Below are 16,576 nucleotides of genomic sequence, written 5' to 3'. Positions count from 1 at the left end.
CTGACAGTTATACTGTAACACATGCACTGAAGACGATAACGTCTAAATCAAAGTGAAATGCACTGGTTTCAAGGATCAACGGTGGTGGTACAGTATAGGAACTACTGTTATTATTATTACATTATCATACCAACATCTCTTATTCAGCACCATGGACAGGATTACAAAATAGACTAACTATCTATAACTATAGGCTCTGATTAATTGCATAATATTCCTGACAGCACCACTCAGGGAGGTCGAAGCTGCAACACACACACACACACAGCAACACATACACAGTAACGCATGCATGCGCACAAACACACCTACCCATGCACAGTCTAACACGCATCTACACACACGCACACACACGCGTACTACACACACGTACTGCTCACACCAGACTCCGACTGATATATCGATTTGGCCAAAGTATATATATCGGCCATTATTTTTTTTTTGTCCTGATTTCTAAGCACAAAAAAAAAGCTGATCTAAAATTCCAGATCCACAATCACCCACAATGCATTGCAAAGCAACGTGTGCTTTGTGGATCAGCTTCATTTTCTTCTTTTTGGAAAGATTATGAATAGGGCTTAAAAGTGGTTAAATAAAAATAAAGTTCAGCGTATGCGTATTTTATATTTACTTTGTTTGGTTTGTTCATTGTATAATTGTAATTTCTTATTTATATAAGTTAAATGTTCTCAAATATATATTATTATTAAAAAAAAAAAGTACATTTTGATTTCAAGATTTTTCTCTTTTTCTTTTTTTGGACAAAATACCAGCCAAAACATCGGTAGGTAAATCGTTGGCCTGGCGATCGGACCAAAAACGTCGGTTCGGGCTCTTCTTTCTTTATCTCACACACACTGAAGCATTCTTCTTCTTCTTGCCCTCGTGTGTCAGACAGAGAGCAGAGCGTCTACTGAGGTGATCTAGTTGGGTGTTTACTGAAGACTATGAAGCCCCGATTCATGCTCTGCCTCGCGGTGGTGTTGCGCTGCCCGAGAAAGGTCCAGAGTTGTGAGCTTGTAGGTCGACTATTCGAGCAGGCGAAGTGTGGCGTAATTGACGCATGCTACCTGGTCCCCCCCCCCCCACACACCCCCCGTTCTGAATCCCCACAGGCGTGTTGAATATCGTCTCATACAAGAACTGTGTTCCGAAAAATGTACAAACAAGCACGGCGGGTTTGACTCATATTATGGTTATGACTAGGCATGTAACGATATATCGTATATCGATATATATCGATAATAATCTCGACGATATGAATCGATTCGTTTTTTTTTGGGGGGGGGGGGGGGGGGACTAGTGTGTGATGTGAAATGTGAGCTTTAGTCATATTCCATCATATTCAAGTGCTTTTGGAGAGAAATGATAGTCACTTGCAGTAGTAGAGCACTGTAGAGGGGAGCTGTGTGTGTCTGTGACTGTAGAGGGGAGCTGTGTGTGTCTGTGACTGTAGAGGGGAGCTGTGTGTGTCTGTGACTGTGCCCAGGTGATGATGGTCGTTGATGCTCATCAAGGAAGGCAATTATGTTTCTGCACTGTCAAAAGTAATGCTACTTTTTTGCAATGTAGTTAAATAAAAAATCTCAGGGGGGAAGATAAATTATATAAAATTAAAAAAACGGTAATTGTTCTTTAAAATTTTTTTTTTTTTAATATCGTGAAAAATCGTATCGTGAACCTCATATCGTGATACGAATCGTATCGTGAGTTGAGTGAATCGTTACATGCCTAGTTATGACACATCGGCAAGAAAACTATAACGCTACATCCGCCGAATTAGTCCCATTTTGGCCAGAAACAGAACAGTATTGAATATGAGTGACTGACAGAGCCGCCTCCCTGACAATATCACCAGGACAGTTGATTATTGTTTTGGACCACAGTGCTTATATGACACGATTTCTTTTCTTTTTTTTTTACGATGACCCCAGTCTTATTTTGTCCATAGAGGAAAACGACTTCCACGAACCAGGTAGATGAACGAACAGGGTTCATCTACGGCAGGACTTCGGGGCACAACTCTATTTCTCGGCTTGCGAAACACAGTCACGCGACAAAAGTATGAATCGGTATGAAAGTGTGTGTGTGTGTGTGTGTGTGTGGGGGGGGGGGGGGGATTCACTCTGTGAGGCATCCGTGCACGCCTACTACAGCGGCGCTGTGGTGGCCCTTGACGTAGTCTCGGTGGTGCAGGCTGCCGTTGGCATGCAGGGCTAGAGGGCCTCGATGGTGGTGGTGGTGCAGGCTGCCGTTGGCCAGGGCCAGCGAGCCACAGGCCACGATGCCACAGTGCTTCAGGTTGGGGTTGAAGTGGGAGGGCGTGGTGGTGGTGGTGGAGGTGGTGGTGGGGGTGGTGGCGCAGGGAGGGGGGAAAGGCCTCATGGTGGACAGGATCATGGCCAGACAGTCGGCCACGTCCTTGTTAGGGGCACACGCCAAGGCTGGGGTGTGGCCTGTACGGCACAGAGACAGAGACAAGAGACAAGAGACAAGAGACAAGAGACAGAGGCAGAGACAAAGAGATCAGGCTTGCCGACTCGGTTCCTCATTTTAAATTCGTAGTGTTTGTATTGCCATCAAACGTTTCGATCACTGAGTGATCGAAACGTTTGACGGCAATACAAACACAGCAAAGCTTTTATAGGTTTATTTCTCCAGGGCTTACTGTACTTCTTACTGTACTTACCCTCATCATCAACAGCCATTACAGCTGCTCCTCTGCTGAGCAACACCTGCACTACTGTGGCCAGACCATTCCTCGCTGCAATGTGAAGAGGCCTGCGTGAGGAGGACAAAACAGGGAGACATGGTAAACTTCACCACGATCACCTTTATTCCCCCTCTACACACACATCTATTCACCAACAATAGCCGATCTACCGCCTCACAAGTGTAGGTCTGCACGATATCCAATTTAAAGTCCATGGTCCTCATTCACAACGGCGTTTACGCTCATAAAGTGACGTTACGTGAGCGGAGCGTGAGCGGACAGGCATTTACGTGGATTCCCACATTACGTGGGAATTCATGAACTTGAACGTGAACTTGACGGTGACGTTGTTTGGTCGGAAACTCCGCTAAATGCTGCGCCAGCTCAGAGGGTAGTGTACGGCTTGCGTAGATTTATTCAGAAGGCTTTAGTCTTCATGCTGAATCAATTAAAAGTCCCCAAATCTCAGATAAAATATGTAGGCATGTGTCCAAAACATTGGTCAGCACATACAAAAATTATAGCTTATATAAAAGCCAAGTATCACTTGTATGCCTAAATGCATGCATTCTAGAGGCAGGTTAGCCTAGAGTCCCATACAGAAACTGCCCCTGCAAGCCCGACACCTTTTTATTTATTTATTAGGATATTTCTAGCATGCGCGATTGCGCTGCTCACTTGACAGCTTTTTACTCGCAGTGCAACGCGTTGTGAGCTTGTAGATCGGCTCTCGCGGACTCGCGCTGCATGTTAAAAAACAAACTCACAATTATAATAAGAACATACACTTATCTGCATTCTGCACTGTACGAATCCAACGTTGTTTAGTGTAGTAATGCCTGCAGTAGGCCTATTTAAATAGTTTTGTTACGGAGCTCCTTTGAGTCAGTCTGACTGTCGGTGTGTGTGTGTGTGTGTGGGGGGGGGGGGAGGGGGTGGCAGCATGCTGCCGCTGAACAGTCCAATCTGGGTGAAATTCACATTGGAAAATGAATACAACGACGCGGTGAGCCCGGCCCGGACAGAACAGATGATTTCTATAGTTCACAGACATGCCGGTCTGACAGACAGACAGCAGTCACGAGGGCTAATTAGCCCTATAAAAAAATAGAAGTCCACATTATTGCATTATCAGCGCGTGCAATTCGGCCAGTCATAGTTTTAAGCCAGTGCACCTTAATTAATTATAATATGGGGAACTTATAGCTAGGCTGTAGGCTATACTACATTGATCTCATCATGAGATCAATCAAGTTTGGTGCCAAATGTCCCGCGAATCATTTTAATATGACGACATCATGAAATGAACCTGCACTTAGGCTGACAAAGAGGATCTGACAAAGAGGAGGCTACCCGCCGTATTTGAAAATTTAAATAGCTATAGGCCTATGCCTATACGTGTCCATGATCAGAACAAATGCATTCTCCACATGGCATTCAGACAGATGACAGTGAGATGATATTAATCTATTCCCCGCATGAATCAATGCAGCTCTGATAAAAAAAAAGTATCGGATATTTATTTTACCTCTGCAGGCGAGTGTGCAATTGTTCTTTTTTTATATATATAACCCTGCAGTGCATTCATCAGTAAGGGCTTTTATCATTGCCGAGTTTTAATATAGCATTTGGTCGTGTGGTGAACAGTACAAATTAACTTCTTTCTCATTATGTGAAAGTAACTGTAACATCAGTTAACTTATTAACGTTCTGACATTTAACAAGGAGTGAAGCAATGCGTGCCAAGTTGTCAAGTTTCGTTTATAATTATATACATATAACTCGCGCTGTTTGCTTGAAGATCTGTCCGTGCAGAGACCCGTCTGTCAAAAGTAACTGCTCTACAAGCTCATCGCGGCTGTTGTATATAATTTAAAGCGCTGTGCAGGCTATGATGACGTATTTCGATATTTCCTGTTGCCTTATATGGTGTGGGATGGGCGTGGATGTTCCATTTAACCAGGCGACACCAGGCGAATCGCTTGGGAAAAATGCGGAAAGGATACACTCGCCGACCCGCACAAATGAAGTGATTACACCAGCTTCCCTGAATAAGACGGGAGCAAATCGTAGGTTGAGCGGACGGATTAATACGATACCAAATACGATCTGTTTCCGCATTATTTACACTGTGACGTATTTCTCCTTTGTGAATGAGGACCCATGTGTATTTCTGAGGTTTCGTAATCACGAATTGCACAGTTGTTTTCTTTCCAAAATATTTACAAAATAGCGGAAATAGTTGATCTACAAGCTTTACGTTTTTTTCAACATGGAAAAAAAAGCAATGCGACAACAGGTCTAGGACAGGGATGCTATGGGTTCGAGTGGTTAAAAGAAGGAGTGCTTGGGGGGGTCTCAAACGCAACTTTCACTCACATTTGGAGAGCACTGTTTGTAGCGTTTATGAGGGAAGAGCCACTGATCTCTCCTAGGATTAACAGCGCACACATCTCATGAGCCTGCAGAGTCAAATACATGATCCACAAAGCTGTGGTTACAAAAAAATGGACATTCAACCAAGTAGCAGTCCATGCAACCATAGATATATATAAACTCTAGATAGCTCACCCGCGCTGTTGGCCAATGGAGAGCGACGTCGTTACGTGGCGGCCATCTTACCTCGGGCCACATAACATTGTATCTATGGGGCATGTACTCTTAAATGACCATAACTTGCTCAACGGAAACAGAAACAGTCATAACTCGCTCAAATCTTGACGGATTTACAAACGGTTTGGTTTGTTATAAACGTCAGAGACGTCCGCATACTTATATGCTTTTATACGACGTTCATATAAAAAAAGAAAATTAAGCAGATAAGCGTCCTGAATCATAGCCATGTTGACAACGTTTGTAATAAACCAACCCGTTTGTAAATCCGTCAAGATTTGAGCGAGTTATGACTGTTTCTGTTTGAGCTGCCATTGAACATACTGTACTGTAGCCCCGAAGTAAGATGGCTGCCGGGTGAACGACGTCAGAAACTCCGCCTTGAGCCATCTAGAGTTTATATATATCTATGCATGCAACTACCAACCTAACCAGACTCCGCCAGCTGGTGGCAGCAGTGAGTTCCTCCTCCTATCTGGTCCCTCTCGGGCAGAGACGATGCACTCCGGACCATTTCTGACCTAATATGCGTGGGCCGTATGTGGCCGCTAGAGGGCGGGATCAACGCGATACTGATGACGTATTGAAGCGCTGCCACAGTGCAAAATGTAAACACGACCTAACAAGACCTACAACTCGAAATTGTTATGGAGATAATCATTTTTGTCCCAATGCTTACATGTTCATCGTTTCTGCTTGAGAGAGAGACCAGATCCAGGCAGGAGGAGGGAACTGGTGAACTCAATACTGCCACAATCTGTCAGGTTGCTACCAAACCAGTGTCTAATGGTAATGCTCACAAGACACAAAGAACCCAGTGACCCCCCCCCCCCCCTAGATATCGAGTGGGATCTTTGATATCGTAATATGGCAAAAGCGTATTTTTGCTGTTTTAATTACTTCATAGACATGCTTGTTTATACTAGTCAAACATGGCAGAAGTAGCCGATCAACCGGCTCACATTGTGTTGCAACCCATTGTGAGCTGGTAGATCGGCTATTTTCTTTGACAATTTTGAGGCATTCGGTCACAAATACGGTTATCTTTCGTCCATATCACCCAGCCTTGAAGTGGTGGCATCATGTCTATCAGAAGAACTTGTCATTATGTGACCTTCATACAGGCTAGGTGAAGGGCTGTGTTATGTTATGTGACCTTCATACAGGCTAGGTGAAGGGCTGTGTTATCGTAATGTGACCTTCATACAGGCTAGGTGAAGGGCTGTGTTATCGTAATGTGACCTTCGTGCAGGCTAGGTGAAGGGCTGTGTTATCGTAATGTGACCTTAGTGCAGGCTAGGTGAAGGGCTGTGTTATCGTAATGTGACCTTCATACAGGCTAGGTGAAGGGCTGTGTTATCATTATGTGACCTTCATACAGGCTAGGTGAAGGGCTGTGTTATCGTAATGTGACCTTAGTGCAGGCTAGGTGAAGGGCTGTGTTATCGTAATGTGACCTTCATGCAGGCTAGGTGAAGGGCTGTGTTATCGTAATGTGACCTTCATACAGGCTAGGTGAAGGGCTGTGTTATCGTAATGTGACCTTCATACAGGCTAGGTGAAGGGCTGTGTTATCGTAATGTGACCTTCATACAGGCTAGGTGAAGGGCTGAGTTATCGTAATGTGACCTTCATACAGGCTAGGTGAAGGGCTGTGTTATCGTAATGTGACCTTCATGCAGGCTAGGTGAAGGGCTGTGTTATCGTAATGTGACCTTCGTGCAGGCTAGGTGAAGGGCTGTGTTATCGTAATGTGACCTTCGTGCAGGCTAGGTGAAGGGCTGTGTTATCGTAATGTGACCTTCATACAGGCTAGGTGAAGGGCTGTGTTATCGTAATGTGACCTTCATACAGGCTAGGTGAAGGGCTGTGTTATCGTAATGTGACCTTCGTGCAGGCTAGGTGAAGGGCTGTGTTATCGTAATGTGACCTTCATACAGGCTAGGTGAAGGGCTGTGTTATGTTATGTGACCTTCATACAGGCTAGGTGAAGGGCTGTGTTATCGTAATGTGACCTTCATACAGGCTAGGTGAAGGGCTGTGTTATCGTAATGTGACCTTCGTGCAGGCTAGGTGAAGGGCTGTGTTATCGTAATGTGACCTTCGTGCAGGCTAGGTGAAGGGCTGTGTTATCGTAATGTGACCTTCGTGCAGGCTAGGTGAAGGGCTGTGTTATCGTAATGTGACCTTCATACAGGCTAGGTGAAGGGCTGTGTTATCGTAATGTGACCTTCATACAGGCTAGGTGAAGGGCTGTGTTATCGTAATGTGACCTTCATGTAGGCTAGGTGAAGGGCTGTGTTATCGTAATGTGACCTTCATACAGGCTAGGTGAAGGGCTGTGTTATCGTAATGTGACCTTCATACAGGCTAGGTGAAGGGCTGTGTTATCGTAATGTGACCTTCGTGCAGGCTAGGTGAAGGTCTGTGTTATCGTAATGTGACCTTAGTGCAGGCTAGGTGAAGGGCTGTGTTATCGTAATGTGACCTTCGTGCAGGCTAGGTGAAGGGCTGTGTTATCGTAATGTGACCTTAGTGCAGGCTAGGTGAAGGGCTGTGTTATCCTGGGCATCGAGGAGGGTCAGGTCCGGCTTAGCCTGGTGCAGCAGGATCTCTGAAACACACAAAAAACAAGACATCTCTGACAATAATAGCGCTTTGTTTCGCGTTGACATTTCGTGTCCATTCAGGGGACGTTCTAGCCGGAGTGATGTTACAACAAGGAAGGACAACATCGGGGGAACAATCGACATTCATACTACAAGCAGAAAATAGTCTTATATAGTCTTAGTCTTCTGTCTTTAAAGCGCTTTGAGCCAAAGCGAGTCAAATCGACACTGACTGACGTGGCGGTCTTACCGACAGCAGTGGTCTGTCCTTGGTCCGCGGCCACCATCAGAGCCGAGCGCCCGGCGTGGTCCACGGCGTTGACCTCTGCCCCCTCCACCAGCATCAGCTTCAGACTCATCACGCTCTCAGAGTACGCAGCTGCGTGCAATGGCGTCCTGCAACGGCCACGAGGCGGACAGACAGACGCGCCAAACACATCAAGATAACATAGCAATATATGGGTTCATTTTGACAGCAGGTTAAGTGCTGAAGTGTTTAATGTATGTTTTGTAATAATAATCAGTAGTCATCAATCATGCAGTACTTAAGTAAATGTACCGAGTTACTTTCCACCACTGAGTTTAACACAAGGCACCACCAACCTTCCTTTGGTATCTCTAATGTTGATCATCTGAGTCCCAAACGTCTCCACCAGGAACATGGCAGCGTCATCGTGGCCGTTCATCCTGTCACACAGAGAGGGACACAGTTAGAGCGGTGAGGCACAACGTTCATCGTAAACTCACGACAACTGAAGAATGACGTGCAGTTCACTGTTCAGTGGTGTGGGGGATACTCACAGAGCACAGTGCAAAGGTTCAGTGGCTTGGGGGATACTCAACCTCGCCTCACCAGGCTTTCCACCTCGGAGGAAAGCCTGGTCTCCATTTCATTTCGGGTATATGATCCGCTCGGGAGCGGATGATATATATCGTTACGTCATGTTGTAGTATTGTTTTGTAGTCGACAGGCAGGAACAATCAAACAGAACTTCCTTTTCCCTCAAACCGGAAGAATAACAATAAAAGCTCTCGTAGCCTGCAGCTTTTATTTAGAAAAATCGGTTTGAGGGAAAAGGAAGTTCCATTTGATTGTTCCTGCCTGTCGACTACAAAACAATACTACAACATGATGTAACGATATCATCCGCTCCCGACAGGATCATATACCCGAAATGAAATGGTGCCCAGGCTAGGGGATACTCACAGACAGTGTTGTTTTCGTCGACTAATACTAAGACGAAAAATGTTCGACTACCTTTTTTCACTGACGAAAACTAAATGGAAACTAAATGAAAACTAAGCTATGATGACTAAAACTAAGACTAAATATATTGACAATTTCGTCAACAAATAAAAAGTAGACTAAAATGTTAAGAAGGGACTAGTGGACAAGAGATCCAGTATAAGTGGGGGATACTCACAGAGCACAGTGCAAAGGGGTGAAGGAGTTTCCTTCCGCGATAGTGAATGGTTTGTTTTCAAGTAAAATGTGCAAACAGTCCTCGTGTCCTGAAAGATACAAATAAACGTAGTTTTATTGTTATTATTTTAGGTTTAAGAAGAAGAAGGGAACATTTATTAGTGTGTACCTACTCCAATACATTTTATATTGTGTGTGTGTGTGTGTGTGTGTGTGTGTGTGTGTGTGTGTGTGTGTGTGTGTGTGTGTGTGTGTGTGTGTGTGTGTGTGTGTACCATGGTACGCCGCCCAGTGTGTGGGTGGGTGTGCGCGCGTGTGTGTGTACCATGGTATGCAGCCCAGTGTGTGGGTGGGTGTGCGTGTGCGTACCATGGTATGCAGCCCAGTGTGTGTATGTGTGCGCGCGCGTGTGTGTGTACCATGGTATGCAGCCCAGTGCGTGCTTGTGTGTGTGTGTGCGTACCGTGGTACGCGGCCCAGTGGGTGGGTGTGTGTGTGTGTGTGTGCGTACCGTGGTACGCGGCCCAGTGGGTGGGTGTGTGTGTGTGTGTGTGCGTACCGTGGTACGCGGCCCAGTGGGTGGGTGTGTAACCACTGTAGTCCAGCATGGAGTCCAGGGCGTCGGCCTTGCCGGCGGCCTCCACCAGGCGGAGGAGCAGCTCTCGGTGTCCGCGGGACGCCGCCAGGTGGAGCGGGGTCCTCCCACGGGAGTCTCTGCACAGCGCCGTCGCCCCGTGCTCCAACAGTGCAGACACACACCCCTCGCTCCCTATCCCGGCCTGCAGGGGGACGGGGACCACGCAGAGGACATGGAGAGGACAGGGTAATGACACAGAGTACATGGAGAGGACATGAGAGTACAACGTAATGACACAGAGGACATGGAGAGGACATGAGAGGACAGAGTAATGACACAGAGGACATGAGAGGACAGAGTAATGACACAGAGGACATGGAGAGGACATGAGAGCACAGAGTAATGACACAGAGGACATGGAGAGGACATGAGAGGACAGAGTAATGACACAGAGGACATGGAGAGGACATGAGAGGACAGAGTAATGACACAGAGGACATGGAGAGGACATGAGAGCACAGAGTAATGACACAGAGTAATGACATGGAGAGGACATGGAGAGGACATGAGAGGACAGAGTAATGACACAGAGGACATGGAGAGGACATGAGAGGACAGAGTAATGACACAGAGGACATGGAGAGGACATGAGAGCACAGAGTAATGACACAGAGTAATGACATGGAGAGGACATGGAGAGGACATGAGAGGACAGAGTAATGACACAGAGGACATGAGAGGACAGAGTAATGACACAGAGGACATGGAGAGGACATGAGAGGACAGAGTAATGACACAGAGGACATGTAGAGGACATGAGAGCACAGAGTAATGAAAAAAATATTAGCAGTTAACCCATATATAGGACGGGAAACGCCTTTTGGTGTTTTAAGCATTATGTTATACTTTAGCTATTGAAAAACAGCAGATCGAAACGGAGCCGTACTCGACTAGGTGGCTCCACCGACAATTATGTCCGTCCCGCAGGGAGTTCCGTATTTGCTGTTTTTTTTTTTTCTCCCTCTGAAGGCGAGGCGAAGGGCTGCGTAAGCACCGCAGAGACGCGGAAAAATAGAACACAAGCGATAAAAGAAAAGAGTCACGCGCCTAGCCTACGCACAACCTGTGAACCGCATCCGCAGCAAATTAAATATGCAAGAATGATGCAACTCCCCTCCAACCCCCCAATCGCATCGAGTCTACCGAAGTAGAGGTGAGAATGCGACCTTAGGCGACTAAAACATCAAAAACCTTCTTCTTCTTCGTCTTTTAGTCTTAGTCAACAGAATGAGCAGTGCTCACCGCTCTGTGTAAGGCGGTGTTAACAGAATGAGCAGTGCTCACCGCTCTGTGTAAGGCTGTGAGAAACAGAATGAGCAGTGCTCACCGCTCGGTGTAAGGCGGTGTTAACAGAATGAGCAGTGCTCACCGCTCGGTGTAAGGCGGTGTTAACAGAATGAGCAGTGCTCACCGCTCTGTGTAAGGCTGTGAGAAACAGAATGAGCAGTGCTCACCGCTCGGTGTAAGGCGGTGTTAACAGAATGAGCAGTGCTCACCGCTCGGTGTAAGGCGGTGTTAACAGAATGAGCAGTGCTCACCGCTCGGTGTAAGGCGGTGTTAACAGAATGAGCAGTGCTCACCGCTCTGTGTAAGGCGTTGTGATACAGAATGAGCAGTGCTCACCGCTCGGTGTAAGGCGTTGTGATACAGAATGAGCAGTGCTCACCGCTCGGTAGGGCATTAAGCAACTAGTCGACTAGTTTACTAGTCGACTAGTAAATCCACTAGTCGACCTTGTTGGTACTAGTTGACTAGTTGATAAAAATAAAATTAAAAAAAAGTTTATTTGTTTTATTTTATCTTTTTCCCCCGATTTTGTAGGCCTCAAGATCAGGTAGATTATAGTTATAGTCACCATTTACACAGTTTTGCAATGTACAAATATTTATTTCCCAAAAAAAATTTTTTACATAATAGGTAGTTAAACAACTAGTCGACTAGTCGACTAGTAAACTAGGCAACTAGTCAACTAGTAAAAATTACTAGAAGTGAATGCCCTACCGCTCGGTGTAAGGCGGTGTGCCCCCTCCGGTCCGAGGCATCAGATCTGGCTCCTTTCTCCAGCAGGATGTGAACACAGTCGGTGTGACCGCCCAGCGCCGCCAGCATCAGAGCCGTCCTGCACACACACACACACACACACACAACAGTTAAAGTTATAAAGTCCTATCTGGAATCATTTGTAGTTTATCCAGAGCCATCTAATAGAAGAGTTACGATATTGAGGGGGCAGAAACAGAGCGCTCGAGCGCTGTTCATACAGACAAGCTGGCGCAAATAAGAGCTATTTTAGGCACGTGTGCAACATGCCAACTGTTTTAAAGTATTGTACAGTAACAACTAAAGTCTCTGTAATGTTTATGTTGCACTATTACTACTACTACACAGCTGGGCTGTTGCCTGAGCCCAATGCATTTCTGCCTACTTCCGGTCCAGGACTTGTTTGTTGTCCCCATTCTCAATAGAAGTCTATGTAGAAGAGCCTCCATTGGACTGAAGCCCCATGAAGTCTATGTAGAAGAGCCTCCATTGGACTGAAGCCCCATGAAGTCTATGTAGAAGAGCCGCCATTGGACTGAAGCCCCATGAAGTCTATGTAGAAGAGCCGCCATTGGACTGAAGCCCCATGAAGTCTATGTAGAAGAGCCGCCATTGGACTGAAGCCCCATGAAGTCTATGTAGAAGAGCCGCCATTGGACTGAAGCCCCATGAAGTCTATGTAGAAGAGCCTCCATTGGACTGAAGCCCCATGAAGTCTATGTAGAAGAGCCTCCATTGGACTGAAGCCCCATGAAGTATATGTAGAAGAGCCGCCATTGGACTGAAGCCCCATGAAGTGAATGGAGTTTTCGTAACTCTGTCTTACTCCATGGCTCTGAGTTTATCTAACCCCCCGATCCAACCCTTGATGCTGAGTGCCAAGCAGGGAGGCATTGGGTTTGGGTCCCATTTTTACAGTCTTTGGTATGACCCAAGGACTATCTAAACGAGGACGAGACGCGAAGGCCACCGTAGACCGTACGGGCGACGCCATGTTGCTCCATGGTGCTCCATGGAAGGAAAGAAACATGCGCAGTTGAGACCAAGGAAGCTGAACGCGGAAGTGTTGGTTGCATATAGCCCATTGCGCATGTTTCTTTCCTTCCATGGAGCACCATGGAGCAACATGGCGTCGCCCGTACGGTCTTCGCGTCTCGTCCTCTTTAGACAGTCCTTGGTATGACCCGGCCGAGGATCGAACCCCCGACCTCCCAGTTTCAGGGCAGACACTCTAACCACAAGGCCACTGAGCTGGTTAAAACCACCTCAACCTCATAGGCTGGGGCTGTTAACCCGTTAACTCACCCACTGTCAAGAACGAGTTCTCCGTTGCTAGGCAACACTCGGCTAGGCTCTGGGGCTCCTGGAACAACATACTGTATGATCAGATGGGGGTCGGTGGCCAATTACATATATTTTTGGGGGTCCTTGACATGAAAATGTTTGAGAACAACTGACAAGAAACATGGGTTTTTCAGAAAACTGTCAGGATTTAGAAGACATTTGTAGAATCTGGTCTCAGGTCAAAATGGGTTAATGGGTTATGTAGCTAAAAATCACACCCGTGTGAACTGAGTGGTGCAAGGTCTTATATAGCCTGATCAGCTGTGGTGGTCTGACGTAATGTCAGTGACCATAGTAACCATGCTCATGCTTCTTTTGAGGGACAGGTACACAAACACACACACACACACACACACGGGTATGTCAGTGACGTCACATACTAACCATAGCAACCATGCTCGTTTTTGTTGAGTGGTGTAAACCTGGCTTTGTTAGTTTACGTGTCTGTCCGTACCAAAAAAAATGAGCATGGTTGCTACGGTCACCCAGTTCACACGGGTGTGATTTCATTACGTCAGACATTACGTCAGACCACAGCTGATCAGTCTATATAAGACCTTACACCACTCAGTTCACACGGGTGTGATTTTTTGGATTGCTAACCATATAGCAACCATGATTAGGCCTACTAAATTTACAAGAAGTCTAACAATTAGAATGTAGAAGAATTGTTATTTTGATCGTTTGCCTTTTATGTCGCCTATGGTACCAACATCAATACAGCATGGAATTGTGGACAAAGTTTTGAGTCCGAGAGGCTGAATGTGGCTTAAATGTGGAATAAATAATGGGTCTTGATATGAAAAGGGTTGAAAACCACTGACATATGTGACCAGATTTGACTGAGAGCCTGCCATCGCGCAAATAACAGCTTTTCACCTATTAACTCATTTTTTCAATAGCACAGGCAGACTCTTCACATACTAGAGCATGTCTGAAATAAGTGTCAGAGCTGAAATCGTAAATATGTACTGTATATACATGTAAATATGAAATAAATGCCCAAACATGTAGCTAGGTGTAATGTTAGAGACCACAGAAGTGAACCTTTCAAGCCTGTTTTCGCCAAAGCCATTACTCTATAAGCCATATCTCCAAAACCGGTCGGTCAAACTGAACAACCAACATGTCAATTTGAAGCTATGATTCCATGCTTTCATATGACATGAAAAAACAAAAATTCAAAAAAATCCAATGGCAGTCCCTCAGTCAAATGTAGTCACATATAACAACACGTAGAAAGAACTTCAGTGGAAATAAATGTACAATAAATGTACAGTACGTTTTCTCATGCCAATAAATAAAGCTCCTTTGAATTGAAATTGAATCGACTCACTGTCCGCGTGTGTCTGCGCTGTCTATGACGTCAGCACTCTCCTCCCTGTTGACCAGGATGAGAAGGCAGTCCATCTGGCCCTCGGAGGCTAGCGTAGATAGATGGACATACCAAAAGGTTAAAGGTCAAATACTGATGGAACACAATTAAATCATAATAATAGAATATTTGCGATTATCTCAAATCATTGCGATCAGGCGACTATGTAATAATGGTGACAGACACACACACGCACATACACACGCACGTGCACACACACACACACACGCACCCACACACGCGCACACACCTGCGACGTGGAGCGGCGTCCACTTGCGCGCGTGCTCCTTGAGCAGGCAGGAGGCGTTGTGTTTGAGCAGGACCTCCACGCACGGGGACACGCCCCTCTGAGCCGCCAGGTAGAGCGCCGTGCGGCCCCACGTGTCGCGCACGTCCAGGTTCACCAGCGTCTCCGCCAGGACGGTCAGCGCCTCGCAGTGGCCGTGGTACGCCTTTTAGAAAACAGGGGAAGAACACAGAACACACGCCGCCACAAGGGGGCAGAGACGTCACGTTAACGATGGGAGTGCCGTGATCTAGGGCTTGAAGCAACTAGTCGACTATTCAACTAGTCGACTATTCAACTAGTCGACTATTCAACTATTCAACTAGTCGACTATTCAACTAGTCGACTAGTAAATCCACTAGTCGACCTTGTTTGTACTAGTTGACTAGTTGATAAAAATAAAGTTTTGTTTTTTTTGGCCTCAAGATCAGCTAGATTATAGTTATAGTTAGTTATAGTACCAATGTACACAGTTTTTAAATGTACAACTATTATAAAAATTACAACTATTTTCTTTTTTACATAATAGGTTAAACAACTAGTCGACTAGTAAACTAGGCAACTAGTTAACTAGTAAAAATCACTAGAAGTGAAAGCCCTACAGTGATCTAGGAGGAAGATGTATTTTTGTGTACAGAAAGTGTTTTTCAAACATTTACCTCCATTACAATTACTGACGAAATGTAACCAGATTTGACTGAGAGCCTGCCATCGCGCAAATTCCAGCTTTTCACCGGAGGTTTTTCTTTTTTCCAAAATGAGTTAATAGCACAGGCAGACTCTTCACATACTAGAGCATGTCTGAAATAAGTGTCAGAGCTGAAATCGACATGTAAATATGAAATAAATGCTTAAACATGTAGCACAGAAGTGAACCTTTCAAGCCTGTTTTCTCAACTCGCTGTTTCTCTGCAAGACATTACTCTATAAGCCATATCTCCAAAACTGGTGGGTCAAAATTGAACAACCAATGTCAATTTGAAGCTATGATTCCCTGCTTTCAAAACAAAAATTAAAAAAAATCCAATGGCAGTCCCTCATTCAAGTTTAGTCACAAATAAAGACATATTTGTGTGTACTTACAGCTAAGTGCAAAGGACTGACTGGAACGTTGCTCTCAGCTTCTCCCAGACAATTGAAGGACATCTCCAGGAGCTACAGAATCACAGCCATGAGACATGTTCAATCAGTACAAACACTCATACAGTTACATCTCCATCTACAGAATCACAGCCATGAGACATGTTCAATCAGTACAAACACTCATACAGTTACATCTCCATCTACAGAATCACAGCCATGAGACATGTTCAATCAGTACAAACACTCATACAGTTACATCTCCATCTACAGAACCACAGCCATGAGACATGTTCAATCAGTACAAACACTCATACAGTTACATCTCCATCTACAGAATCACAGCCATGAGACATGTTCAATCAGTACAAACACTCATACAGTTACATCTCCATCTACAGAACCACAGCCATGAGACATGTTCAATCAGTACAAACACTCATACAGTTACATCTC

General features: G+C 45.5%; 2 protein-coding genes across 2 annotated transcripts in view; both read right to left on the bottom strand.

The window, feature by feature from the left end:
- The window catches only part of LOC306930335 (E3 ubiquitin-protein ligase TRIM35-like), a 289,920-nt gene that overhangs the window by 218,817 nt on the left and 54,527 nt on the right, over positions 1 to 16,576 (bottom strand). The window lies entirely within an intron of this gene.
- Positions 2,122 to 16,576, bottom strand: part of ankrd52b (ankyrin repeat domain 52b) — a gene marked incomplete at its 3' end in the record, with an annotated part of 68,563 nt that continues 54,108 nt past the window's right edge. The window contains exons 17-28 of the mRNA XM_079510790.1: positions 16,124 to 16,195; positions 15,005 to 15,206; positions 14,716 to 14,803; positions 11,997 to 12,114; positions 9,918 to 10,137; positions 9,360 to 9,447; positions 8,539 to 8,622; positions 8,186 to 8,331; positions 7,858 to 7,940; positions 5,093 to 5,175; positions 2,690 to 2,781; positions 2,122 to 2,456 (exon numbers count right to left, since the gene is read on the bottom strand). Of these exons, the coding sequence (XP_079366916.1) occupies positions 2,122 to 2,456; positions 2,690 to 2,781; positions 5,093 to 5,175; positions 7,858 to 7,940; positions 8,186 to 8,331; positions 8,539 to 8,622; positions 9,360 to 9,447; positions 9,918 to 10,137; positions 11,997 to 12,114; positions 14,716 to 14,803; positions 15,005 to 15,206; positions 16,124 to 16,195 (1,611 nt within the window). The remainder of the gene's footprint in view (positions 2,457 to 2,689; positions 2,782 to 5,092; positions 5,176 to 7,857; positions 7,941 to 8,185; positions 8,332 to 8,538; positions 8,623 to 9,359; positions 9,448 to 9,917; positions 10,138 to 11,996; positions 12,115 to 14,715; positions 14,804 to 15,004; positions 15,207 to 16,123; positions 16,196 to 16,576) is intronic.

This window comes from Electrona antarctica (genome assembly GCF_951216825.1).
Source record: "Electrona antarctica genome assembly, chromosome: 9".
Lineage (NCBI taxonomy): Eukaryota > Metazoa > Chordata > Actinopteri > Myctophiformes > Myctophidae > Electrona > Electrona antarctica.
The sequence above is the reverse complement of the archived record's forward strand: the minus strand, read 5'-3'. Positions and strand labels throughout refer to the sequence as shown.